We start from the raw sequence: 27,613 nt of genomic DNA on the forward strand, positions 1-27,613 counted from the left end.
AAGCATATAAAATTTTTTAAATATTTTATATAATGCATGTATAATATTATTTTGTCATGTTATATATGTATATGTTTTCTTTTAGATTTTAAAACACATTTTTGCGTCAGAAGAGAAACTTTTGAAATATTGGTACAACATATTGGACCATACTTATTGCAACTAGACAATTGGCCTAAGATACTACCGGAGAAATAGATAGCTGTAGCCTTGTGGATATTTGGCAATCAAGAAGTTTACAGGTTGGCAATAATAAAATCCATTTCTTATATTACAATAAAAATTCACAGGTAACAGAGTGTTACCTATTTATGTTTATAAACCTGTTGAGTTTGTGTTTATACGTAACTCTGTTACGTATACTTTATATGTAACACAGTTACATATAAACACAAACTGTCAATAACATAATATCATTATTATAATTTTCTACTCAACAATGTAACTGTTACATAACATGCACGTTAAATGTTATATTTAAATTAGACAATGAGATATTGTAATATTTATGTTATGTTGCTGTTAATTGGTGTTTACTGGGAAATATTTTTTCCAATAATATGATATATATACCATATTGATCCTGTTTACATAGGTTTTCCTCTTGTTCACATGCCATACTGATTTTCAAGTATCTAAAAAAATGATTATTTTGACAAACTTATATGCTAATAATTAAAGTAGACGTAGATAAACTAATAGACTAGTATAAATACATCAAGATGCATCCTTGTACAAACAGAATTTTGTTAATATGTAAAAGAAGGCATTTGATGCCATGAAAATTGTGTCAATATTGCAGAAATTTTCTATTGTCATAAAAATTGCTACCAATATGCTGGCAAAAGAATTAAATTAATACTAAATTATTGTAGTAATAAAAAGACCATACTATGTTCAGTATTCTGTCTATCCGAGGGGTGGCAGGTTATTCATTATAGTCTATTAATTTTTTGAAAATATATATCGGTGAAATATAAATACATCTTGTCAATAGACATTTGAAGGAAGTTGAAAATTAGGTAATTATCCAATTTAGGCTTTCACTTCCTATTTGGTTGAAATTCACATATTTATATTGTGTTTTAATGTGTAGTAATCATATTTGAAAGTCAAAATAATCACTCTACACCGCAAAGCGAGATATGAATAGTTAAAGTTGACTATAATATTACAGATTACGAAATCTGTTATTGCGACAAATTATATTATTGCAACAGTTTCATTTATTTTTTTTAAATAAAACAAATAAGAAGGAGATTAAAGATAGCCGCAGCAAAGTACAAGTTAGAAAAAGAAAATATTTTGCTATTAATTGCACAAAGACAAGAAAATTGGGTGAAACTAATCGGTAAAAAATTTAACTTCCTTATACTTTGTACTTACTTCAAACCACCTTGTTATTTGATTTTTTTTTAATAAAACTAATAACAAGAAGGTTTCAAATAGTCACAACAAAGTACAAAGTCATTAGGACAAGAAAATATTTTGCTATTTAAAACAAAAAATAAATAAATCAAATAACAAGGAGATTTGAGATAGTCGTAGTAAAATACAAAAGAGTTAAGTTTTTTAATTAGTTTCACCCAACTTTCCTGTTTTTTGTATAATTAACAGAAAAGCACTTTCTTAGCCTAATTCTTTTGTACTTTGCTGCGGCTACCGCTAATTTCCTTGTTGTTTTAATTACAAAAAAATTAGTAAATCAAACAACTGCTATAATTCATTATTATGACAGGTTTCTTAACCTATTATGTCAGTCAATTTTAATTATTCATATTTCATTTCGCAGTGCAAAGTGACAATTTTGGTTTTCACATTAGATAGCTTTGGCTAGGAAAGTAACTATAAGATTCATAAAGTACACATCTATATATTTTGCCTGATTCGTATTAATATGATTTGAAATGTAAATCACAAGTAAATAAACCACGTCCTTCTCTACTCGTCATGAGCTAATCGGATCTGATCGGATTGCTCCGAGGACACGTTTCATAAATCGGATTAGTCTAGGGAACTTTTTCTAAAGTCAGTTTATATCACTGCTTCCAATTCGATTACAAATCAGATTGCTAGAAGTAAACACCCAAGGTGTCTATACTCTTACTAGAGGTACTCTAGACTCGGCTAAAGGCTCGTCTACATTAGCTGTAAGAGTAAGGGCAGGAGCACAGGTTTTTGCATAACACATAATACATAACACATAAGAGAATAAACCAATTAGTTTTCTTCATTTCCCTCCTCAGGATAGAAATGAAAAACTCTGATTGGTTGATCCTCTTATGCGTTGTGTATTATGCGTTATGCAGAAGTCTGTGCTCTGGCCCTAAGGCTGTAAAGTTGCAAGACACGAAATGAAATATTTTCATTCGCTGACAGCTTACGTTAAGGTCATTCTGCAATATGGGTCGTAAGTTGTAAGCAGTAAGAATTGGCGAATCACAGTCGACTATTACAAAAATAATCGGCTATAATTGGTCAGTTCTTATGGCTTACAACTTACGACACGTATTGTAGAATGACCTTTACAGCCTTACAGCCATAAGGCCAGAGCACAGACTTCTGCATAACGCATAATACACAACGCATAAGAGAATCAACCAGTCAGAGTTCTTCATTTCCCTCCTCAGGACAGAAATGAAGAACTCTGACTGGTTGATTCTCTTATGCGTTATGTATTATGCGTTATGCAGAAGTCTGTGCTCTGGCCCTTACTTTTACAGCTATTATAGACGAGCCTTAAGAGTAAGGCTGTAAGGCTGTAACGTAAGCTGTCAGCGAATGAAAATATTTAGCGTCGTCTACAATGGCAGTAAGCAGTAAAAAGTAAGCGTAAACGGTAAGAAATAAACCAATCACAGTCGATTATGACAAAAATAATCAACTGTGGTTGGTCCATTTCTTACTGTTCACGCTTATTTCTTACTGCTTACTGCCATTGTAGACGACGCTTTTCATTTCGTGTCTTGCAACCTTACAGCTTTAAGCCAGCGGCACACGGTGCTTGTTTTCGTGCTGGATTGCTTGCTGGATGAAAATACTGCGTTCTGATTGGTACATTTCCGAAGATGGATGGAAATGCACTAATCAGAATGTAGTATTTTTACAGCTAATGTAGACGAGCCTTAAAAAGCGGCTCATGACACCTCTCCTTCTTCTCTCTGACGGTAGTCAGCAGTTAATATTCGAGTAAAAATGGCGCTTGCTGAAGTTTGTGGTATTAATTCTCTCATCGATTTTAACTTTTTTCAAGAGAAGGATAAATTTGCTGGAGAAATTGAGGCGTATACAAAAAATTTTTCTAACAATCTTCAATTGTCAGTGCCACCGTTTATCAATGTAAGTGGAGAAATATGATTATATTATAAATTTGCAATATCATGCAGGTTGTTCAGGTTAATAACATATTATCATTTTAATTTTGTACAATGCTAGGTATGGCTTTTTATTTGCATATTTTGTGCCAACATAGATATTTTAAGATATATGTAATTTAGTGTTAATATAAATCATGTAAATAAGAAATACTTGATATACACTGATTGTTTTTTAATTACAACATACTTTTGGACTTTTAATTGTTTCACAACTAGAAGAGGATAATGATTTTTCTTCTATTACTGTTTCAGTATTGTCACTTCCATGATAAATATTACATAAATTTATAAAATTAAATATACTTTATATATAAAAATTTGTAATTTTCTTGCTAATAAAAACAATATTATAATTTAAATTATTTCACTTATATCATTTTTGGTTATATAAAGTATATTATCATCCTTTAAATATACTTCTATTGCAATGAAGCAAATATATTTTGGTTTTTTTATTGAGCAAATAAATTTTGTTTACACAATGTTTATAATAAAATATTTTTTTAATTTATTACATTAATGGCAATATATATATATATATAATTGAAAGAATAAAATTACTATGAACATGATAAATATATATATATATACATACATATGCATATGCAAACTTATGGAAAGTATCTGTCATTTTTGCTAAAACATTAATATTTTTTTATATTTCCCAAATCGTTAGTGACTATAAATTCAACTTATATGCAATGTTTGTGCAACTTATAAATGCTGACTTTTCTTTAGCTGTATATATTTGTGTCATCCTTCATCTGTTTCATTGTTGAAAAGCCTTGTATTAAATATTGTCATTTTATATTGTCTATGTCTTGCTGAAAACCAATTACTGTCATTATATATATAAATTATTATATCCATCATAATAAGTAACAATAATAATATATCAAAAGTAATAATATTGTTATAAATAAGATTTTATAGTTAAATATCTTACAATTCTTTCCTATATAAATATTGAAATTTTATGTTTTCATAACATTTAGTCATTTATATATCAATATTATGAAACTACAAAACCAATGTTTTGTGAGTTAAAAAGTAAAGAATTGGGAAAACATTTTCTTTTTTATATTAATATTTCAAAATGATATTGATTATTTTAATTCTGTGGTCTTTATGTATTTTCCTTCATTTATAGCCAGCTGAAACTCTGGGTTCTATAGCTCAAGGTACTGATGATACTGGCAAACATCTAAAGATTAAATTTGATCATGGAACCACTACTTTGGGCTTTCAGTATCAAGGTGGTATTATTTTAGCAGTAGATTCACGTGCCACAGGAGGGCAATTTATTGGTAATAATATGCTTATAACAACGATAAATAAAAGCATTTCATTACATTATAAAAACCATTGATTCGTATTTCGTTCTTTTAGGTTCGTCCACTATGAAGAAAATAGTAGAAATCAATGACTATCTTCTTGGAACTTTAGCTGGTGGTGCTGCTGATTGCGTTTATTGGGATCGTGTTTTAGCAAAACAATGCCGCATGTATGAATTGAGAAACAGAGAACGTATTTCCATTGCAGCAGCAAGTAAATTGTTATCAAACATGATTTATAACTACAAAGGGATGGGACTAAGTATTGGTGAGTGTGATATTAAGATTAAAAATTTAAGTGTGAAATATACTGAAATTTGTATATATAAACTTACAGGTATGATGCTGGCTGGTTGGGACAAACGAGGACCAGGACTTTATTATGTTGATTCAGAAGGTACTCGTACTCCTGGCAAAGTTTTTAGCGTAGGCTCTGGATCTGTATTTGCCTTTGGGGTATTGGATTCTGGTTACAAATGGGATTTAACTGATGAAGAAGCTTATGAACTTGGAAGAAGATCGATTTACCATGCTACACACAGAGATGCATACTCAGGCGGTATTATAAGAGGTTAGTTATATAATTATTAAGAATATATAAGTTATTTTATTTGCAGAATTCATTACAGAGGTAATTTCAACATAAAAGATAATCAAATATTTGGTATTTTAAATATAGTAACAGCAAGAACAGCAATATATATGTTTTACTTTACAGTATATCATATGAAGTCAACTGGTTGGGTGCATATTTCAGATGAAGATTCTAAGGATTTGCATTATGCATATCATGCTGAAAAAGAAATACAACCAAGTACTTTCCAGGTTTAATATATAAATTATACATTGTATACAAGTTACCTAGTAAATACTGGCTAATAATAATGTTATATCAATGTTATAGTTTCCTGTTCAATAGCGTGAGTATGATATAACATGTTTATAATAGTCACATTATTAAGTAGCAAATTATAACATTAATATAACATTAGTTACCATAATATTGGTTAACATAATGTTTCTGTTGGTTAGTATTTACTGGGTTAATTGTTTAAAAAATAAAACAATTTCTATTTGTAACTTATGAGAAGTCATCACATTAATTCAATATTGCAAACATTACTGTACATCTAAAAATAAATATAACTTACTTTTTGATTAAGAACATTAAAAAAAGATATTAGAATAGTATTTATCAAAAATCATTTATTTATCTAAAAACAGATTTTTCTTGGTTAATAAAAAAATAGTAATTTTGTTTTTACTGATTTTTTATTCAAAGTTATACCTTGAAATATCTAGATAGGAAAGATTTAATATTAGGGTTCAAAAATTTGCTCTCATGTTGTTAGAATAATTAATAACTATATTGGAATAAGTAGGAGCTTTTAAGTATGTTAATTTTTGCTATGATTTAGAAATTTTTTTAAGCAAACAAACATATATGTAAGAAATAGGTTTCAATGGTGTCATTTGTAGAGATTTCCTGCTTACGAATAAAAAGAAAAACACTACTTTCTACAGAATATATCTTATTACAGATTATACATTCTTGAACTATTTTTGTTAATATTTATTTAAAACATTAAATTAATGTTACAAATATAGATATTTTTTGTATATAACCTTAATTTTACTTCTTATCTTCCTGTCTCCGTAATGTCTTTTTTTGTTAACGAGAAGGTTAATCCGACCGCATATCTGATATCGTATTCTAAAGAATATTTTAGATAATATATAGTAAAATCTATTAAGAAGTCGCGAAAAACGCACGTGTATCATATATATTACATTCTGCGCACATTTGCCAGTATATAATCAAAATGTTCTACCGTATGGTATATGGCATATTTAATACATGCGCAACACATTTCTGAACACTTTAGAGAGAGAGGTATGTTTGTCTTTTTGAATTTCTCTAGACAAAATCTACTATTATGTATTGCCTATTCATATTTACAAGATCTATAGTATAAACCAGGCTTGGGTGTAAACATAAACTTAGTATTGTTGCAGACTTGGTATCAGGTTATGTCAGCAGGCACTGTTGACAGAATACGAATTAATTGGGAACACGTAAGCTGTAGGTCTATTATAGCTTTCTAATTAAATCTGCTGCTAATTTTCTAGTATATTGCTGACATTTTCTACTTGTTATATGCATACAAGTATGTTCTACTTACTTAAGAATTTTAATTATTTATCCAATATATTTATTACCAATTATTTATATATACAAGTTATATCTTTACTTATATGGAGTTATTTCAGTAATAATTAATAATTACATTTATATATACTCTATTGAATATGAAATTACATTAGAATTTTTTTTAGGTAATTATAACTTTTTATAGCTAATTGTTGCTATATTTTTTTATTATGTACATCTAAGAGAAATGGAAAATATACTAATTAAAATTTTAAAAATTAATTTGGAAAACTTGCAAAATAATATTGAAAATTTAAAACATTTGTTAGAGGGAAAGTGAGAAAGCATTTATATATTTTAAATTTTATTGTACAAATAAAAGTATATATCTTATATATATATATATATCTTACAAATATATATATGATTAAAGTAGAATATTCCTTTTTTTTTTAATAGAATCAATTTGCTGGGAAAAATATAAATAAAAAATTAAACATTAAATATATAAAAAAATAGAATTATTTTACAAAATTTTTATCTACCTTTATATGTTAAACTATGGATCGCTATTTCCAAAGTTATGAAGAACTTGATGTAAGTAAAACAAATTTGTTTAATTCATGTTTAATTTATATATTACTAATGTTTTTATTATATATATATATATATATAACTTATGACACATTTATATTATATATACTTTTAGGTTCATCAATTAATGCTAAATGACAAGATACGTGTTTTAGCATACAAAACTGCAATTTTTAATTCAAAAGAAAAATTTCAAGACAAAATAATAATGGATGTTGGTGCAGGCACAGGTAACTAACTATATGCCCAAATTCATGTATTATATTTTTGCTCATGATTAGTTAAATTATATATACTATTTTTATATTACAGGCATATTATCAGTTTTTAGTGTTCAAGCTGGTGCAAAAAAGGTTTATGCAGTAGAAGCAACTATATTAGCAAAAACTATTGAGCAAGTATCAATAGAAAATAACGTACAGGATAAAATTGAAGTAATTCACAGCAAAATAGAAGATATCTATCCAGATAGTTTGGAAAAAGTGGATATAATTATTTCAGAATGGATGGGTTTTTATTTAGTACATGAAGGAATGTTAGATTCCTTGCTTTATGCTAGAGATAATTTTTTACAAGAGAATGGTTTATTATTCCCATCTGTAGCAAAATTGTATGCTTCACCATGTCAGTTACGAATTATGTATGAATTTTGGGACAATGTACATGGAGTCAGTATGAGGTAATTATCACAAAATTATATGAAAGAAGAGAGAAGAAAACAGTTTTTGTGAATGAAAACCTTTTTCTAAACATATGTTTAAAAAACATGTTTTTTAAACATGTTTAGAAAAACAGTACAAATTTCATATTAAATAATTCATTAAACATTGCAAATTCCAGCAAACAATTCATTTTAACTAATAAAAGACGGAAAAATAATGAAGTATATTTTTCCTCTATAGCCTTTTTTGTCATTGTAAACTGACATTTATCATCACAACTATTGATTTTATAATATGGTCTCTATTTTTGTACAGGTGTATTGGAAAACAGTATAGAGAAATCAAATCCAAAACTCCAGAACTACTGTGTCTAGATCAAAATGATCTTTTAGCAGAAGGTAAATTGGTCGCTTGGCTGGATTTAAAATGTATTTCTAGAGAAGAACTAGACCTATTATGTGGAGAGGACTATGTATCAGTGTGTAACAAGGATGGAAGATATCAAGGAATATGCATTTGGTTTACAATTGAATTTCCAGATGGTTCAGAAATGTCTACAGGGCCTCATGATGAGGCGACACATTGGAAGCAAACCATAGTTGTTCTTCCTGTAGATGTAGAAGTAGAGAAACATGAACCTATTGCTTTTAAATTACATTTAAAAAAGGACACAATGTGTCCGAGGTGTTATAATATAGAAGTAAAGGTGTTGGATGCAGAAGAAGTAGAACATGATATTCCATGTAATTGTTACATGACGAAATGTATAGTGACAAGGACATATGTTACAGACTGTATAAAAGATGAGACCATTTCATCAACTGAATCGTATGAAACAGAATAATTTTTAAATTTTTAGCTTTGTTGTACAAAATAAATTTCTTTTTTTAATTATGGTTTCTTTATTTTTCACATATTTATAATGCAGGGGTTTTCCATAACATAAATTTTTTCTCAAATAGACTTATTTACAAATTTTACATTTTACAATCTTCTATCTTTCATAAGTAGGATAACACGGCATTATTGCAATTTTATTTATATAATTATATAATATAAATTTTGAGTATGTGTATGCGCGCATGTGCGTGCAAGCGTGTAAATATAGAGTGATAAGTAGACAATATATAAATTATATATATATATATATGATAGAACAAAACATTTGAAAGTATCACTTCGAATTAGTCGTAAACTGTCCGGTCTACAATAAAAATATTTTAAACAAAAATTGCATGATTTCAAGAGACACATACAATATAATTATTTTATTTCTGATTTGCATGTATATCAAGCTATGAAGTTGTTAATTCTTTTTTATTAAAACTAGGTTTGTTAACAACCGATTTTATTCATCATTTCGTGTATAAAAGTACTAAAGTCAGATCAGAAGATAAATACCTTGAAAGATGTTTTACATTTCATGAAAAGAGAAAATATTAAAGAATAATAAACAAAATATCTCAGAAAGTATTTATTTCTCTATGATCTACCATCAATATTTTTATCAATTGACAGGTAGAATCAATTTATGTCAAGAAAATTATACAATTTCATCATTAAAAAAAAAGACCTGAATTAAAAAGTTCGATAGTCATATGAGAAAAAATCTAACTGAATCTGGCGTTTTTGGTTCATAAATGTTAGAATATCTAAAATATTTGATAAATTATCTGTCTTTTCATATATAATAAACAATGTTTGAATATTTTGAATTGGAAGTTTTAAACACACACACACACACATATATATATACATACATGTATATGTGTGTATATAAGGTATGTAATGTACGTATATATCTGCTCGTATATAGATATAACTCGTCAAATTGAACAAAAAATGCTTTACTATTTTGCAAACAACCATAATAATTACTGAAATGTTAATTAAAAAAAATTGACGAGTGTGTGATGCAGTGAAACGATCTCTAAAAGCAATTTATTCAAATAGTGGCAAAACTTTCAAGATTAATTTCTATAATTTCTATAATCTTAGATATATTCAAGATGGCTTGGGACACATCTAAAACATTTTGAATGTCTGAAATAATTATAAAACATATTGTGCTATATCTGAATAGAGACAAAATACAATTTGCTAATAAACGATACAGTGTAAACTTACCTAGGCAGCACAAAATGTCCTCAGGGGATTATACTTATATATTTAGGATGTCTTAAAATACTTTTAGGATACATATTTTGATATATTATTATAAATATTTTATAAAATATATTATGAAAATTTTATCTCTATATACTTGACTTTTTCCTATTACACGAAACATTTTAAAATATTAATTTAAGAATGCCAGATATTATAAAGAATATAAATATCCACAAAATGTTTTTTTAAAACTCTTAGGAGGGGGGAAAAGATAGAGAAAGATGTTTGAGATTTTATTAAAAATACTTATGAAATAATTTTATGTATATTTATAATTACTTTTAATTAATTAAAATGTTTGACTTATTAATTACTGAAATTTTCTAAACAGAATGTCTTAGAATTATTCCGGATGTCTTGAGAAATATCTTAGGACGTTTTGAACACATCCAGAATAACATCATGACGATGATACCCAGATAACATCACATTCTGTATTTATAAAACAATATTTTTATATATTATAAATTCGTGAAAGTCTACGTGATATAAAATATATGTAACATTTCTTGGTGAAGAAATTCACTCACAATACTTGCAAATATTGCAAATATTAGTTTCGTTTTAAAGTTAGTGATCTCTATGTTAAATTTCACTGACATAAACACTCAAAATGAAGCGATAAAATCTATTACATAAGATAACAAGAACAAAAATCTTGTTACACGAAGAGACAAATTACTCATTTTTAAATATATTTTATGCGAAAACTATTGAAATTATTATAGTAAAAATATAATATTTAGCACTTGACATATTACATACATAGTTTATTTTACACTGAAGAAAAATGTTAATTTTAGTAAATACTTTTTTATAATTATATTCAGTAAATAATGTTTTAAACATGAAATTGTTTATTTAATTATAGTAAACTAAAGTATCAAAAATTAGGAAATTAATTTTTCTAGGAATTATTTCAATCTAATTAATTACAATCTAATTCGGACGCAACATACTGTAGTTAATATTTATTGAAATCTAGCTGTATTTACTTCTAGCTCTGGAAGTTTCCATTAAAAAGAAAAAGTTTCTGTAAACATCTGTTTAAACTCAAGTTCTCGAAATTGTGTGCAAACTATTAAAAATAAAAAAAATGTTTTATTTATAAACAATAAATATTTTTCAGTAGATTTTATCACATTTTACAAAACATATACTTGAAATAACTACTTTATCCCTCTCTTAAGTATTACCGATAATATTTAAAAGATATTTTATTAATACACGTAATGAAATATGTTATATCTATTATAAGTAGAATTGCTTGTAAAATTTTAGGCTATATATAGACAATGATATATATATATTTTTTTTAAGCAAGATATAGTTATTAATTCACAACTGAAAGTTCCGAAGTTTTAGGTTCGAGTTTGATCGGTGCCAAACGAATTTTTCAAATATAATATAAATATAACATAAATGGGTCTGCGATTAAACGGCACAAAATTGACAAAATTGATATTTCAGATAAAATAATTGACAATACTTAAGAATAAAACAATAAAAATAGTAACAAATGTAGAGACTTTAAAATTGATTTTAAAATTGACTTTAAAATGATTAAAAAAAATGGAAGATTTGCTATCTAATAGTAAATATTATTTTTATTTCAATAAATATTGACTGTATTGTAGAAAATATCTTTTTTACATTTAATAATAATTTACTTAATAGAAGAATCATTTTCTTTAAATAAATAGATATATTTGCTTATTTTAAATAAATATGTTCATGATTGTTTGCAAACATATGGTTTACTAAAACTGAGAAAAATTTTTTTATTAGTAACTTCTTTCTTAGTGCATATTGTTGCTTCTAAAATATTGAGCAGTGAGAACACGTCTAATCTGCATTTCATTTTTAGAATTTAGTATTTAAAATGTACAATATCTATAATGTATCCCGTAGAAATCGTGAGGATGTCCTACACGAATATCTATGAGACTATCCTGAAAGTAATATTCGGCTATCATTTACTCTTCATCAGGACATCCATAGTATATCTTGGAACTAAAATAGGATATCGATAGATCGTCCACTATCCATACTGGATGTCCTGTGATTCTCCGGAGGACGTCCTTGTGCTTTCTAGGTAATATGTTTACCACCATATTTGTTGACCACGTTGTCAATGTAATGCATAAAAATGTATTTACGGAATATATAATCATAAAATAAGTATTATGTATTCTATAACACAAACGTTATAATCATAACGCATACGTTATGAAGTTTTGTAATAGGTTTGCTGCTGGCCTTAAAATATTTTCTATGAAATGAGACACCCTGTGTATATGTATATTCACACACATACACACATATGCACGTGCGCGCGCATATATATATATATATATATATATATATATATATATATATATATATATATATATATATATAGAATAATGTAAGTCAAAATTCTTATTACCATATAGCATTATGGACCTAAACGCGTGAAATTTATATGAGATGAAAGATCAACAAAAAATATAATCATACACATATACACATACGCGCATACACGCATATACGCACGCACGCACGCACGCACGCACGCACGCACGCACGCACGCACGCACGCACGCACGCACACACACACATACATACATACATACATACAGACATAATATGTAAGTATGAAGATCTTTGACTCATATTGGACATTTCTCTCTCTCTCTCTCTCTCTCTCTCTCTCTCTCTCTCTCTCTCTCTCTCTCTCTCTCTCTCTCTCTCTCTCTCTCTCTCTCTCTCTCTAGAATATGTTATTTAAATATATTACAATATTCAGGAACACATCCTGTATTTATAGAGTTCTGCAAATGTAATCTTTTATCAGATTTATATTTGTCCTAATTTCTGTGTCATATATCTGACTCGTATATTTGCATATTTATTCATACTTAACCTGTCCGAATTACCCAACATTCGAAAAAAATAACATTCGAATAAGTAATCTGACCTATCCATTTCTATTGTAGTTGCTCTTCAATGAACAGGTGAGCGAATAGCAAGTTATAATATTCTCGCATTTACAAAACTCTACTCGTCCAAAATCTGAGAATGATTCGTGAACATTCTTAGTTATCCATATCAATAAACAGACGGTCGAGTAATGGGTTCAGTTGTGATGTTTTCGCCTGTACAGAACTCTACCTGTATTTACGTTATATATAGTGCGCGCACGCGATACATACATACACACACGTACGAGCATGCATGTACATGACCTAACGTATGCCGCATAAAGATTATGTTTGACACAATTTTGGCAGATAGGTTGGCTAAGGCAAGTTATGCCTTTATGATTTGCACAATTAGTTACATAATATCACCACACACACGCACTTTCTATTTTTTTGATTAAAATTACCACCAAGCCTCTATATATCTAAATTTTGGACTTCGCTTTCTTGCACTTACAATTGCACTATGTTCCCGTTAACAGACAACCAATCATAAGTAGAAGGATGAGTAGAATTTGCTCAATACGATATGAAACCAAAAATTATTGGCAAAATTAACGTTATGAAGTTATAAATGTAACTATAATTTTTTCTTACATAAAAATATTAAATTATACTCTCAATGGTAATCTCAATGATTTTATCATCTTTCTTTTTTATCATTTATTATCTATCATCTTTAAGTGTGAAACTATACTTGTAATTTCGATTTTATTATTTTTCTTTTTATATCTAACAATTGTTAGATTATGATCACGATTTTGTATCGTGTAATTTTTAATATGTAAAATAAAAAAATCCAGATATATATTTTGTATAGCTTAATGTACAAAAATGATTTGGTCCCGTAGAAATAAGACCAGATAAAATGATTCATACAAAAATTATTGACATTTTGACAAAAATATGAAATTATTGCATAGAAGTGAAATCAATTAGCTATCTGTCAACATACATAGCACTGGTTATTCTAATACTATATCTCTTAATGATCGTATATATATAATAAAACATTTTTTGTGTATTTGTCTCTTAATTTAATCATTCTTAGTATGATAATTATATATATATACGATAAATATACATATATAGAACATTACAAGGTATGTATCAGTAACAGTGTTCAGTTTGATATAATATATATGAAACTTCTTATTGAAATTTTAATCTAAGTTTAATTATTGAGTTAATTAAAATTGAAGATTACAAATTATATAACGGGTCATGATATTACGAATTTCAATCACAAAAAGAAATTCAATCTCAATTTTTATTCAAGAAAATTATAATCGTTACTATTTAATCTTCAGCAGTGAAATGTTATTTGTAACATCATTATCGCTACTAGTTTTTTTCCTAATATCGTAAATAGAATGGCGTTTATTCTTTTTGTAATTGACAGTAACATTTTTATTTTTACTAATTACCGACAACGAATATACTCCTTACATTTATAGTTATTTTGTATATGTAGAAGATACTCGTTGTTACTATCGTTTCTGAGTGCGGCGAGGTTTGTAGTCGATAGATATTACAAAATAAATGAAATAATATATTAAAAATCTCAGAAATTAATAAAAAAATATAACAATATTTCAGTAATAAATTTGACTAAAGACAATAGTAACTAATTATATTTTTAATGAGTAATGAATAATGGTAACAAGGTAGTTTTAAAACTTAATTTTCTGAAACTGGAACTGATACATATCTTTGATAAACCATGCTTTACATTCTTCTATACAAGTTATCTTAGCATAAATAATAATCCCTTTTATTTTCTAAATTGAAGCAGACTGTTACCAATAAAATTTAATAAACTTCATTATGGAAGGGAAAGGGAGAATAAGATTATGGAGATATGCTTAAATTCTTTTCATTGGGATAGATATGTTGTTAAAAATTATATCATATTAAACAATATAATTGGGTAATGGCAGTCATTATTATGTCAGTCTCTTTTGCAGAACTGTAGAAGTTTACTACAGATTTTTAAAACGTGTGCAGGGAATAATATTGGGTGAATGCAAAAGTTTTGATGGATTTCGTGATAAAAAAAATAAACTAAATGAAAAAAAAAATTTTATTGAAAATGATATATCCTTTCTCTCTCTCTTATTTTATTAAGTAATAGCTATTGTTTTTCATTTGGTATACTATATATCTACAAATTTGTAGCACTGCTATAAAACTGGATCAATCACATTTTTAAGAAACCCCTCGAAAGTTCTGTACTCACCCGATAGTAGTTAGTTAATAATAGTAGTTAATTATAATGGTATCTGATAAACAATATTCCAAACCAGAATATGCCTTGAGGTTTATGATTCAACTTTGTTTATCTTACTTTGTATGTATTTGCTTTAAAAATTGCAAGAAATTAATCACATATATTCACAATAGGTATCGGATCATGCTATTAAATTTTGGCTCTAAATCCTGATTTTATTTTTTATATTTTCTCTATTTTCATTAGTTAAGAAAATAAAAGCGGATAGCCACATTTATGCTGAGACATCTTGTATATATATAATTATGTAGTAAATATAGTAAATAAATTTCTTAAGCCCCACGCAATAATTTTATACAAATACACCGATTTCTTTTAATAATTTTAAAATCTTGGCAACAATTTTTTTTTTAACGGATACAGTCATACTTAATGTCATTGAGCTTATGTTGTTACAATAATGATAATTTTTTGTTTTGTTACAATTCAGTTACAAACAATAACTTAATATCTGTAAATAGAGCTCTCTTTGTGATATGGACTGTCCGTCGAAGTATAGGCAGTTTATAAGTTGAAACATGATCCTATTACATATGTCTACAACATTGAACGCATTATGTAGACATAAAAGGAGAAATTTTTTCTGCATGCATAGCTTTTCATTTACAATTTTTAATTTTTTTTCTTGGAAAATTAATGTTATATTATATGTATATAAATATAATCGTAAATCCGAACCACAATAAAATCCACTTATGAATAGAATTATATATCACATACAAAATTCCTATTGTTCAAAATTTATATTACATCGACAAAAATGTTTCTCTTCTTTATATAATAAAAAATGATAAATTTTAAATGAAGTTCAGAATAGAAAACATTGATTCATAGCCTTTTTTATTTCACTTAATGATCCATGATAATGATCCATCTTTTAATTAATTCTGATAACAATTTTGAGATTCCATGAGATCCATGAGAATTCTGATAACAATTTTGAGATTTATATATAATTCAGAAAAAAATTAATCTCAAGAAAACCACTGCAATCTTTAAAAACAATAAATATTTAAACAAGTTAAATTTGTATATATATATACTACATGTAGAAGCATGGCATGCATATGCCATATTTTTTCTGTAAGCATAATCGTATGCACAAGCATATGCTAAATCCTTGCGAAAAGTGCTATATTACAAATTACATCTTGCTTAACTAAAAAGCAAAAGATATTAAATAGAAATCTTATCGAACTATTTGGATACATGTAGAGCTTTTAACTTCGCTTATTTGGCAACGGTTTCTCTAAGCATTTCTCCCTTTATGTCCCGAAGCAAATCTAAACGTTGCGTACGCATAATATACAATACATATATTCGAATGACAATGTGCTAAAATTTGTAAAGAAATAGATACAAAACATTAACATAATCACAGTTGTTTGGCAGGCTTGCGGGCGAGAGCGGCGCAGGCATGATGCGTTTGGACAAGCTCTTTTGACGCAAATACCTCGTTTTTTACATGGTTTTATCACTTGGTCGATATAGTACTTCCTAATAGCCTGTTAAGCTTTCGATATTGACATATTGAATCTTAAACATAGTCGTTTGTTCCAGGACTCGTCAATGGTTCCTGGGCCTGTGTGTGAAAAATAAGTGCAACCATATATTGTATTTTCTCATAATTGTAATTTCTTCGTAACAAAAAGATATTGTATAATTAAATTTCATATTTATAGCGTTTATCAAGAATAAATACATCATTTGAGATATAAAAAGATGAGGGATGAGAGATGAGGGAGGAGAGGTGAGAGGTGAGAGGTGAGAGATGAGAGAGAGAGAGAGGGAGAGAGAGAGAGAGAGAGAGAGAGAGAGAGGGAAAGTCGTAAAAATAATTATAACTGAGAAAAATTAAAAAATTAAAAATAATTAAAAATTAATGTCTAACAGTTTTACCTCTTCTCCAACTGTAGCTGTAGGAAGCGGAAATCTGTTCTTTTCAAGACTAAATTGATCTTCGGTAGTTTTCCTGTAGACGGGATTGTCAAAGTTCATACTAGTGACATTGCGATGAAGGTAATGCCTGTAGCAAAGTACAGCCACAAGTGCAAGTAATAATAATCCTAAGGACACGACGCCTATCACAATACCGGCAACTAAGCCAGGATCTGCTGCTTCAGCTAAATTTCCTTTTCCATCTGTATCTGCTGAAGGTAGTGGATCTAAAAATAGCGTATTAATTGTAAAAATATTGAAGTTGATTTAAGTTGAGAGTATTTCAGTATAACAAGATACCAATAAATTTTTCGTATATTTTCAATACCTATTCATAACTGCATAGTAAAATTATTAATATTAATTAGTAAAACATTAAAATGAATTTAATTTTCAAGCAATGCACATATTATAATACTGCTGAAAATTAAAAATAGATATGTGCAATAAGAATACAAATATAAGAAAAACATGCAAAATTATATACATGTAGAAATTAAATTTTTATAATATATATTTTTATGATATTAAAAAATACATATACATGCAAGACATGCAGCAAACTCATTTTATGTATAAGATGATTGGAATAAAAATGTTTACGAGAAAATGTTTGGATGCATCTCTCATAAATTTCGATGAACTTTTAACAATATTATGTCAGCTAAAAATGAAGATAATTATTTGCATTAACAAACTCACCTCCAATGACCTTGATTTTGATACATGTTATCCTGGTTATATTTTTGAATAATATTCACAAAGATATTATAAAAATACATTTTCAGAAAATCTAAATATACAGAACATCATAAAATGATCGTTTAAAGCATTTTACTGTGCACCTCAAAGTTTTGAAGAAGATATTCATAGAAAATCAGTTTTATCAAATTATCTTGGAAGGATTTCAATTCCTAAATGTATGCAAGAGAATTTTAAAAAATACGTATTTAAAAAAATGCGTGTTTCATTTCTTATAGATTTACATGTTCAAAGTCCATCAAAATTGATAAGAAATATTTCAACATTTCCTTGTTAGTACAAATGGTAAATTTGATTATTTTTACACTTTTGTATTATAAAGGAAATTAGTAATTTTAATTAATTACAATAAATAAATTATGATTCAAAATTGACGAATACTAACAGTCTTATTTACAGTTAAAACTTCTATTTCCTAGGAGCAGCCACATTTATATAAATTTATATCTCAAGTAAAAAGAATATAAATTCATTTGTATTAATGTCAAAATAAATTAGTTTCTTCGTGTGTCATTACTTTCATTTGATAGTATAAACTAATAAAATATATTATTATATTCGATATATCTTCATCAAATCGAAATGATCGACTCTATTCGGTCTTCAAAAAGATTAAACAAAAGTTTTTGTCTCTTGAATAACATCAACAACGTATTTATTAACAGCGGAAAACATAAGTTTCGTACGAGTTGTTACGTAGAGCAGATGTTACGATCGAGTGCTAAATTTAAAATAAAACGATGGATATTATGGATATTATATTCTGACAGTTCTTCATTAAATATTATTAGAGTTTCTAAACCATGTTTCTTTTATTTATTCATAACCATAAACGTGAATACCGAGTGTCTTAAAATCACAATTCTGAGTTGCTAAGAATATGGACGAAAGGATGCACAGACTGTAACAATATTGAAGATTTATTTTGATTCGTTAATTAATAGTTGAAAATTTTGAACATCCATCATAAGATATATTTTCATTGGAAATACGTGCACGTACGCGCGCGTATATGCCACATGTTAATTGCATTATATATTAATTTATCAAGATAAAATATATCACAAAAAGATGAATGACTATTTGGCTATAATTAGGGACCAGAAGTCTTAATATACTAATGATAAATTTAAAACGTTCATGTACATGTAAATTAGATCAAATTAAATAAAAAATCCTTTATCATTTTACAAACCATATAAATTTTTTTAGTTATTAACTAAAGCAAATTGGTAAATAATCGCATGTGATGCCTGAATGACGGAACAGTGCCTAAAATCTTCATTTATCAATCGGCAGCTAGCCAAGCAGCAAATATTACTTATTTCTCATTGATTATCGATTGGCAAATGGAAAATTGAAGCGCTGAGTTCTATAAAGTTCCTTCATAAGTTGTGAAATGTAATGGGAAATACAACTGCAAACAATGTAATATAAAGGATGAAATTATGTTCATGGATTTTCTGGTTCATGCTAGACTGAAAAGGAATCTGTCAGGCTCAACATTCTTTGGTTATCTATTGTTCGTAAATCTCCTCGTCTGGAGTAAAACAAGTTTCAATTGAAGTACGTTGTTAGGAAGGCATAGTAAACTCTATATGTTAGAGATAGATTTGTTATAAACACTATCTATGTGGCATGGACGAAATTTCAATGAAGACCGTTTTATTATTATTATTAACTAAAAAAATCTACGTAATTGTTTGCAAAATGATGAAAGATTATTTTGTTCAATTTGATCCAATATACACATGAGCGATGTTTAATTTCAAACATTCTGTAGCTATTTTCTAGACAGAGCGAGTTACCTATTTTTCAACCGATTTAGTGTTCATTTTTTATTAAAAAATAGACGGCATGAAATACACTGCTCAAAAGAATTATGGTATAGATAATTTATTGCCGAAAATTGACCAACTTTGACTGGCGATTACTTCGCGAAAAATTATTGTAGACTAATGATTTCTGTTTCAAAATAATGCTTGAAGTCTCTACTTTAAGAATGTATCTCCATTTTTTGCATGCGATGCATCCCTATCCCTATAACCCCTGACATCTGAGGTATACCACGAAGTCCTTATCTCTTCTGTCATGGACGCACGTACATGCGTGCACACTTGGCCCGAAGGCCAAAAAAAACAACAATATTTTTGAAGAGTTGTAAGTTTGCGAAAAAAAATTGTAGCGACTCCATTTTTTTTCAAATTGAAGGGGAAGATTTGAACTTTATGACGATGTAAACGACGTTCCCGAAAAAAATTGTCCACGTCCGTGCATTCCGTCAAACTTTGCAATTTTCAGTATACCAAACATGCCCTCAGATGTCAGGGGTTACAGGGGTAGGGGTGCATCGCATGCAAAAAATGGAGATACATTTTTAAAGTAGAGATTTCAAGCTTCATTTTGAAACAAAAATCATTAGTCTACAATCGCCAGTCAAAGTTGGTCAGTTTTCGGCAATAAATTATCTATGCCATAATTCTTTTTGAGCAGTGTATAAAAATAATTACATGAAATGTATGTTATGTGAATAGATGTGCATCAACATTTCAATTAAATTAATTTTACATATGTAACTAGATATGAAAATTAGACATGAAAAAATGTTTAACTTCCTTTCCCTTTTCCAAAATAGAATCCACAGGTACATTACAAAACTATCATCCAACCAAACTTACTGGTAGTCGTAGTAATATTCGGAGGTCCAACCTTCCTAAACAGCTTTGTAGCTTGTTCCGTTGTCGATGCTACGGTCGTAGTATCTGGAGTACCCAAATTCATGCAACATGAATGTAAGTAAATGAAATAAGAAAACTAATGAGCCTGTAATATCTTCAAGCAATCCTCGTTAAATGATTGCAACCTTTCTTTTCAAACTCGAAAATCGAATACACGTTTTCTTGTACATATTTTTACGTTTTACTGGTATATTTATATAAGATCAAGTGTGTCAAATAATTTATCATTGTTTAAATAATAACTTCATATAAAATATCGACATTAACGCGTAAATATATGCATTATAAACATACGTATAAAACAATTTTCGAGTAACAACGAATAAGTTAGAGATGAAAGAATAATAATAAGTTTGAAGCAAAAATAAAGTTCTGAGCACGTTTCTTATCGACTTACATAATAAGCATAAATAAAAAATGCACCAACAACATGCAATGAAATACTGTTGCAAAGCCCAAATTTTACTTTTACGTCATGTGTTGTATTACAGACGATCCGTAACAGATTTATGAGTAACTTTCCATGCTAATATTGCTTAATTAAACATTCTAATTTTTAACTATTCTACCAATTATGTAATTAAACATTCTCTTAATTGAAATTTGTAACATCGTAATTTGGCAGGACCACTATTTAAAAAATTTAAAAAGATCACATTTAACGTTAAGATACTTGCCCAACATGATCTAATTGAACTACTAACTGAAAGTTATACGATAACTTGAAAATATTAAAATATAATTTGTCAATCATTGTATCCTCTATTATGTTGACTTACCATTTTCCACACACATTAATCCGTCGGATAATAGCCGTAAGCCATCAGGACACGCACACGATAACAATGGCGATCTAGAATTGATTTTAGGTGCCGGCAAACATAGATGACTACAATGTCCATTGACGGCTTGACACTGATTCATCCCATCAGGCTGTCTATATGGGTGATACACATGAACTACCATCGGATGCTGAAGCGTCCTAATAGATGTTACAGCCTCTACTTCCTTTCCAGTGAATTTATTGGCTTTAAAGATGGTTTCCTTATCCCAATCAGTCCAGTACACATAATCTTCAAAGGTTGTGATACTAAAGGGATGCCTCAGGTTATCGGGAGAGTAGAGAACCGTTCGCCTGCCGGTACCATCATAATTGCAGGAACCTATGATGTTTAATTTTGCGTCTACCCAATACACTCTCTTGCCAATTAAGTCTAAAGCTAAGCCATTAGGCCACTTAACATCATTGCCAACAATCACCTGTAACAGATTTTTGTTAGAAATAGAAGCAATTTGATGAATAAACATACATATAAACATAATATAATGTACCGATGATATAAATATTTTTGCTTATCACTTGTTCTTTTTTCTTAAATTATATAACTCTACGTAATAACTTAATATAATAATAGAAAGAAGTATAATTATAAATAAAAATTTTCGCAACTTGCTTGAAAAAGATTCATGTATAAATTTTTAAAAAAGTCTTACATAGCATAAATAACATTAATCTTAACGTATATTTTAAAAATTTCTATTTATATAACTTTATTTATATATAGTTGTGTGTGCATGTGCGTGCGTGCGTGCATGTGTGCGCGTGTGTATATATATATATGCGTACACGCACGCGCATGTATATGATACACTACTGAATATATTAGTAATATAATATATTTTTAAAGTATGTAGTAGTATAATATATTTTTAAAGTATGAATATGTAAGATAATTCTATTCCTAGTAAATATAATTAAGTTGTATTTACAAAATGTTAAGAAACATGTAACATATAACAATATGAAAATGATAGATTATGTTTGTATTAACTTGTATTAGCCTGTAATTAAATATTGTACAATGTGTTGAAAAATGTATATTACAATTGATCATGTTGCAAATGAATAAAAAAAAAAAAATAGTATTCACTATAATACTATTCACAAAAATACTATAACATAATCAGATGGTTCTACTATTTTAAAATATCATGTCTATGTAGCGAAAAAAATCTGTCGCCTGATTCAAATCGTAGATTACTCAGAAACAAACATTTTAAAACATATATAAAGTTTAAGGACATTTATGCTATGTAATTTTTTCCTCAGGGTTTGCTCAAGGTTTTGCTTATATTACTCACAGATTTAGGGATGCTTGATATGACAATTTTTAATAATATTTCCCCTTATAAAGTCTCTATGATAACGATATTTTGTAAAAATATTATTAATTTCCGTTTCCTACCGATCGATGAGAACCGTCCATGCCAGCTCGTTCAATACGCGCTTCGTCACTCCAGTCTGTCCAAAACATCCAACCTTCCAAAGGATTCAACGCTATTGCCCTAGGTTCCTGAATACGATCCTGTATTAAAGTTTTCCTCATATTCCCTTCAAAATTAGCTAATTGAATCGTATCTTTTCCAGAGTCCGTCCAATAAATATGACTATAAATCCAGTCAACTGCTAATCCGTCGGACGTAGTGAGATCGTTTTCGATAACAACCGTTCGCTCATTTCCTTCGTCTATTGGTGCTCTAAATATGTCATTCAATTCATTACATGACTTATTATATAAAAAAGGGGAAAAGAGAGAATAGAAAAGGAAAAAAAATAAATAAGAAAGAGAAAAACAATCTCTAGAATGAAAGCCATCCCAAATCCCAAAATACAAAAATTATAAATAAATGAAGTAAAATAAAAATAAATAAATATATATATATATATATATATATATATACGTAACCCTCTTTCCCCCGAAGATTAAAATTTCGTAGTAGCAATATACGATTACAATAACTTACTTGTAAATTTTTTTTTCACTGATATCACTCCAAAAAATCATTCCAGTACGGAAGACGAAATCTAAAGCTGTTGCCATCTTAGTGTTATTAACGATAGCAGTCATTTCTTGACGATCCAAAGCTACCTTTCTGATGTCATGTCGGCGAGCGAATAGCAAACTCGCGTGACCTTCAGCTGCTTTACAACGTGTTAGATTTCGTGGATCTTTAAGATAACCGGCGGCACAACTACATTTAAAACTACCTTTTTCATTCTTGCAAAATTGAGAACAACTGCCGGGCTCCAAACATTCATTGATATCTGAAATATAAAATCTTTTTTATTATAAATATCATTTTGTAATATATCTCAATTTCAATATTTGCACTTTTCAAGGTGTGTGTTTATAATTGAGCTTTATATTATTTTATTACGAAATATTTGGAATTCTTAGGTCGAATCCATTATCTAAGCTAATCCGTCTAGATGATGGCAGACAAGATTCCATCAACCATTTTTCAAAATATTCTTTAAAGCTTTTGCATTAAAGTATTTGTAGTACTCGTTACCGTCGCATTTTAACAATTTCCATTTAAAAAGAATTCAACAGAAGATTGACGGATTTCTATCTGTCGTCATCTAGACAAATAATGTGAATCTAGCCTTAGTCGTTGAACTTTTACTCTTACCATCACATGTGCGATTGTCAATGAGCCTATATCCTGCATTACAGTCGCATCGATAACCAATAGGTAAGTCGACACAAATCTGCGAGCATCCTCCGTTATTCTTTGCGCACTCGTTCACGCCACAGTACTGGATGCTCTCGTCTTCCCAACCAATGCAATCTGGATTTTTGTCACATACGTGTTCCAGAGGAATACATGAGCCCTCGCTACATTCAAACTGAACCTGTGGATCACAGCTTACGACTTTGCTCGTACAATTTTTTTCATCGCTTCCGTCGGCGCATTCAGTTTTACCATTACAATACAGATGACCTAAACATGAAAATTATTAGTATCTCTGGATATTTTTTTTGCTTTGAACTTAAATTGCAGCGAAATAATGTTGTATAATGTTAATGTGTAATTAATGTTTATATGTGAAATACACAAATGCAATAATTATACAATTTAACATGAGGCGCTAATATGTTCGATAAATCTATCATTAATAATTTTGTTTAATTTAATAATAATCATAAAAATATTTTCAATTTATATTGAAAGTAATCTTATATTTCGTACTCAATAAATAAATATATATATATATATATATTTAATTGAATTTCAAATACCTGATATGCAAGAATGTCGATCTTCACATTGAAATTGATCAGGCCTACACGTGATATTGTGACATCTCTGCGGGGATTCGTCCGCACCATTTGGACAGTCCTTTTCCCCATCACATACCCAAGTCTGGTGTATACAAGTTACGCCATCGTTGCAATCAAATTCCTTGTTACAGTGGCTTATTTTCTCTGAAGGCTCCTAAGAAAATATTAGAAACATCAAACCTATGTCTCCATCCTGATATCTGCTGATAGTAGTTGAAAACTATTCCGAAATAAGTGTGACCGTTAAAATGTTAATTAAAAATACCAAATACCTTACATCCCATTTCGTCGGAACGATCAGGGCAATCATAGTCGCCATCACATCTCCACCGTGATGTTATGCAGTAACTTTCGGAGCACGCAAAATCAGTGTCAGGATGACAAGTTACCGGTCCACAAGCTTTCTCGTCACTATTATCTCCACAATCATTGTCATGGTCGCATACCCATAATTGTTGTATGCAATGCTTATTCGCGCAGGTAAATTCATCAGACCGGCAAGTGTCGTCTGAGACGAAAGATTTTTATGTGAGACAAGTAAAAGATTTAACATGATGTATATGCGAGAGAATGTCTACAGAACGACGTTGAGCTTTAAAAAGATTAATATTTTACTGATTTTAAAACAAAATAAAATTTACTGAAATCATTTCCGTTTTTTTTCAATAACGACAAATAATTAACAACTAAGAATATTTTATATATTATTGCAATTAAAAAAAGAAGAAAAACATTATTTTAATAATCTTGAAAGAACATGCCCTTGCATTACATTATTGATTATAAATCTTAACATATATATAACATATACATATTACAATAGATACACATAAATTTCTATATTATATATACCGGGTGTTTCAGACCACCCAAATCACCCGATCTTTTCGTTAACGCGACATTTTAGAGAAAAATATTTCAGACAAAAGTTGTAGGGCTTCAAAGGATCAATTTACTGACCCTATGAATTTGACTTTAGAAGATAATCTTGAAAAGTTCAGACAAGACCAACATAAAAATCTTAAATGGATATCCCAATTTTTTATTACATCATCTTTTTCTAGCAATTCATTTGAACAACTTTTGTCTCAAACATTTTTTTATTTACCTAATACTTTTTGAGACATTTAAGGAAAACTTGATAACTTTTTCAATATTTAACTCACGATATCTTCTCGCTAACTATTTGTCAGAAGAAAAAGTGGTACTAGACTTTCTTGCTCTATTTAATCTCAAGAATATATTTTTGCGATAGCGCCCTGACTTTTGTTAATTTGCTGATTTTTGAAAATTTCAAATCATCAAATTAACCAAATTCAGAGCGTTATTGAAACAATATATTCTTGAGATTAAATAGAGCAAAAAAGTCTAGTACCACTTTTTTTCTGACAAATAGTTAGCGAGATATCGTGAGTTAAATATTGAAAGAGTTATCAAGTTTTCCTTAAATATCTCAAAAAGTATTAGGTAAATAAAAAAAATGTTTGAGACAAAAGTTGTTCAAATTAATTGCTAAAAAAAGATGATGTAATAAAAAATTGGGGTATCCATTTAAGATTTTTATGTTGATCTTGACTGAACTTTTCAAGATTATCTTCTAAAGTCAAATTCATAGCGTCAGTAAATTGATTCTTTGAAGCCCTACAACTTTTGTCTGAAATATTTTTCTCTAAAATATCGCGTTAACGAAAAAATCGAGTGACCCGGGTGGTCTGAAATACTCGGTATAACCAAATTAATTATAAAGTATAAATATCTAAAGTACATATTTTATAAATATAAACAAAAAAATACTCTGTAAGTATAATCCCTACAATTTTTGGACTTTCTATTACTACCACTTTAATCTCGTAATTTCAATTACAGGACATACACGCAATAAATAATCTAATAAACTGTATTCTGCAGGAACTGAGTACTCTGAGACTTAATACGCTGATTAATTTTAACTAGTATATTCACATTTACAAATAGGTTTTAAATATTATTAAGTATTAAATAATAAATATGTTAAAAATATTTAACTTGTGAGTTGTTATGCACGGTACGTTCATTTTGTACGAGATTTTTGTACGATAGATTCAAACACAATTTCTTTTGCAAATATTTCAATATGCAGATATCACTTTTGTTTTATAATAGTTATATTAGACTATTCACCGAAATTGCGAACATAACATATATTTTTTAACCAATCCCAGAAAATTGAACAAAAATTCAAGTCAAATAATCTTATTTCCCTATCTCTTACTACTATTTCTTTTTTCATCTCACTTGCGTCCCTTTTCTTTCCAGCTGCTTTTGCTATCTTTCCTTTTGTTTTTATTTATAAAACATGTACTAAACTAATATATAATAAATATATACTATATATTTATATATCAGTATATATAGTATATTATATATACTGATATATACTAATATATAAATATACCTACTATTTCTACTTCTATTCTAATATATAGCATATAAAACATCCCATTTTTAATCGAACACCTCAAATAAAA

At 28.4% G+C, this 27,613-nt stretch overlaps 3 protein-coding genes across 10 annotated transcripts in view; 2 read left to right on the forward strand and 1 right to left on the reverse strand.

Annotated features, from left to right (window-relative positions):
* Positions 1-3,156: 3,156 nt before the first annotated feature.
* Prosbeta5 (Proteasome beta5 subunit) lies at positions 3,157-5,836 on the forward strand. Its single transcript, XM_011152133.3, has 5 exons — positions 3,157-3,339; positions 4,528-4,684; positions 4,767-4,979; positions 5,049-5,282; positions 5,430-5,836. Exons 1-5 carry the CDS (start codon positions 3,196-3,198, stop codon positions 5,540-5,542), a joined length of 861 nt encoding a protein of 286 aa, XP_011150435.1. The 5' UTR covers positions 3,157-3,195; the 3' UTR covers positions 5,543-5,836.
* Positions 5,837-6,419: 583 nt separating this feature from the next.
* LOC105189801 (Arginine methyltransferase 8) lies at positions 6,420-8,987 on the forward strand. 2 transcript variants are annotated; one of them, XM_025297437.1, is made up of 5 exons: positions 6,420-6,605; positions 6,728-6,787; positions 7,573-7,687; positions 7,770-8,136; positions 8,435-8,987. In XM_025297437.1, exons 1-5 carry the CDS (start codon positions 6,570-6,572, stop codon positions 8,961-8,963), a joined length of 1,107 nt encoding a protein of 368 aa, XP_025153222.1. In that variant the 5' UTR covers positions 6,420-6,569; the 3' UTR covers positions 8,964-8,987. The 2 variants fall into 2 exon arrangements, with proteins under 2 accessions (XP_025153222.1, XP_011150434.1); XM_011152132.3 differs by lacking the exons at positions 6,420-6,605; positions 6,728-6,787 and adding an exon at positions 7,364-7,460.
* A 7,377-nt stretch (positions 8,988-16,364) lies between these two features.
* LOC105189805 (low-density lipoprotein receptor-related protein 8) overlaps positions 16,365-27,613 on the reverse strand; it is a 39,276-nt gene continuing 28,027 nt past the window's right edge. For 4 of the 7 annotated variants that reach the window (XM_011152137.3, XM_011152134.3, XM_011152135.3 and 1 more), the window contains 9 exons: positions 25,379-25,614; positions 25,065-25,260; positions 24,454-24,765; positions 23,785-24,085; positions 23,226-23,517; positions 21,759-22,239; positions 20,920-21,003; positions 17,441-17,706; positions 16,365-17,123 (listed from right to left, as the gene is read on the reverse strand). In XM_011152137.3, the coding sequence (XP_011150439.1) occupies positions 17,079-17,123; positions 17,441-17,706; positions 20,920-21,003; positions 21,759-22,239; positions 23,226-23,517; positions 23,785-24,085; positions 24,454-24,765; positions 25,065-25,260; positions 25,379-25,614 (2,213 nt within the window). In that variant the 3' untranslated portion in view covers positions 16,365-17,078. The remainder of the gene's footprint in view (positions 17,124-17,440; positions 17,707-20,919; positions 21,004-21,758; positions 22,240-23,225; positions 23,518-23,784; positions 24,086-24,453; positions 24,766-25,064; positions 25,261-25,378; positions 25,615-27,613) is intronic. The other 3 variants (XM_019844491.2, XM_011152136.2, XM_011152138.2) reach the window with 1 other exon arrangement.

The sequence above is a fragment of the Harpegnathos saltator genome, unplaced genomic scaffold (genome assembly GCF_003227715.2).
Source record: "Harpegnathos saltator strain DR-91 unplaced genomic scaffold, Hsal_v8.6 scaffold176, whole genome shotgun sequence".
Classification (NCBI taxonomy): Eukaryota; Metazoa; Arthropoda; class Insecta; order Hymenoptera; family Formicidae; genus Harpegnathos; species Harpegnathos saltator.

Excerpts from the sequence above, each read along its gene's own strand:
- Prosbeta5 (XM_011152133.3), top strand. The coding sequence starts at position 3,196 with ATGGCGCTTGCTGAAGTTTGTGGTATTAATTCTCTCATCGATTTTAAC. Across the intron at positions 4,685-4,766 it reads CACAGGAGGGCAATTTATTG|GTTCGTCCACTATGAAGAAA; the intron begins GTAATAATATGC and ends TCGTTCTTTTAG. Across the intron at positions 5,283-5,429 it reads CTCAGGCGGTATTATAAGAG|TATATCATATGAAGTCAACT; the intron begins GTTAGTTATATA and ends TTTACTTTACAG.
- LOC105189801 (XM_025297437.1), top strand. The coding sequence starts at position 6,570 with ATGCGCAACACATTTCTGAACACTTTAGAGAGAGAG. Across the intron at positions 6,788-7,572 it reads TACGAATTAATTGGGAACAC|GTTCATCAATTAATGCTAAA; the intron begins GTAAGCTGTAGG and ends ATATACTTTTAG. Across the intron at positions 7,688-7,769 it reads GGATGTTGGTGCAGGCACAG|GCATATTATCAGTTTTTAGT; the intron begins GTAACTAACTAT and ends TTTATATTACAG.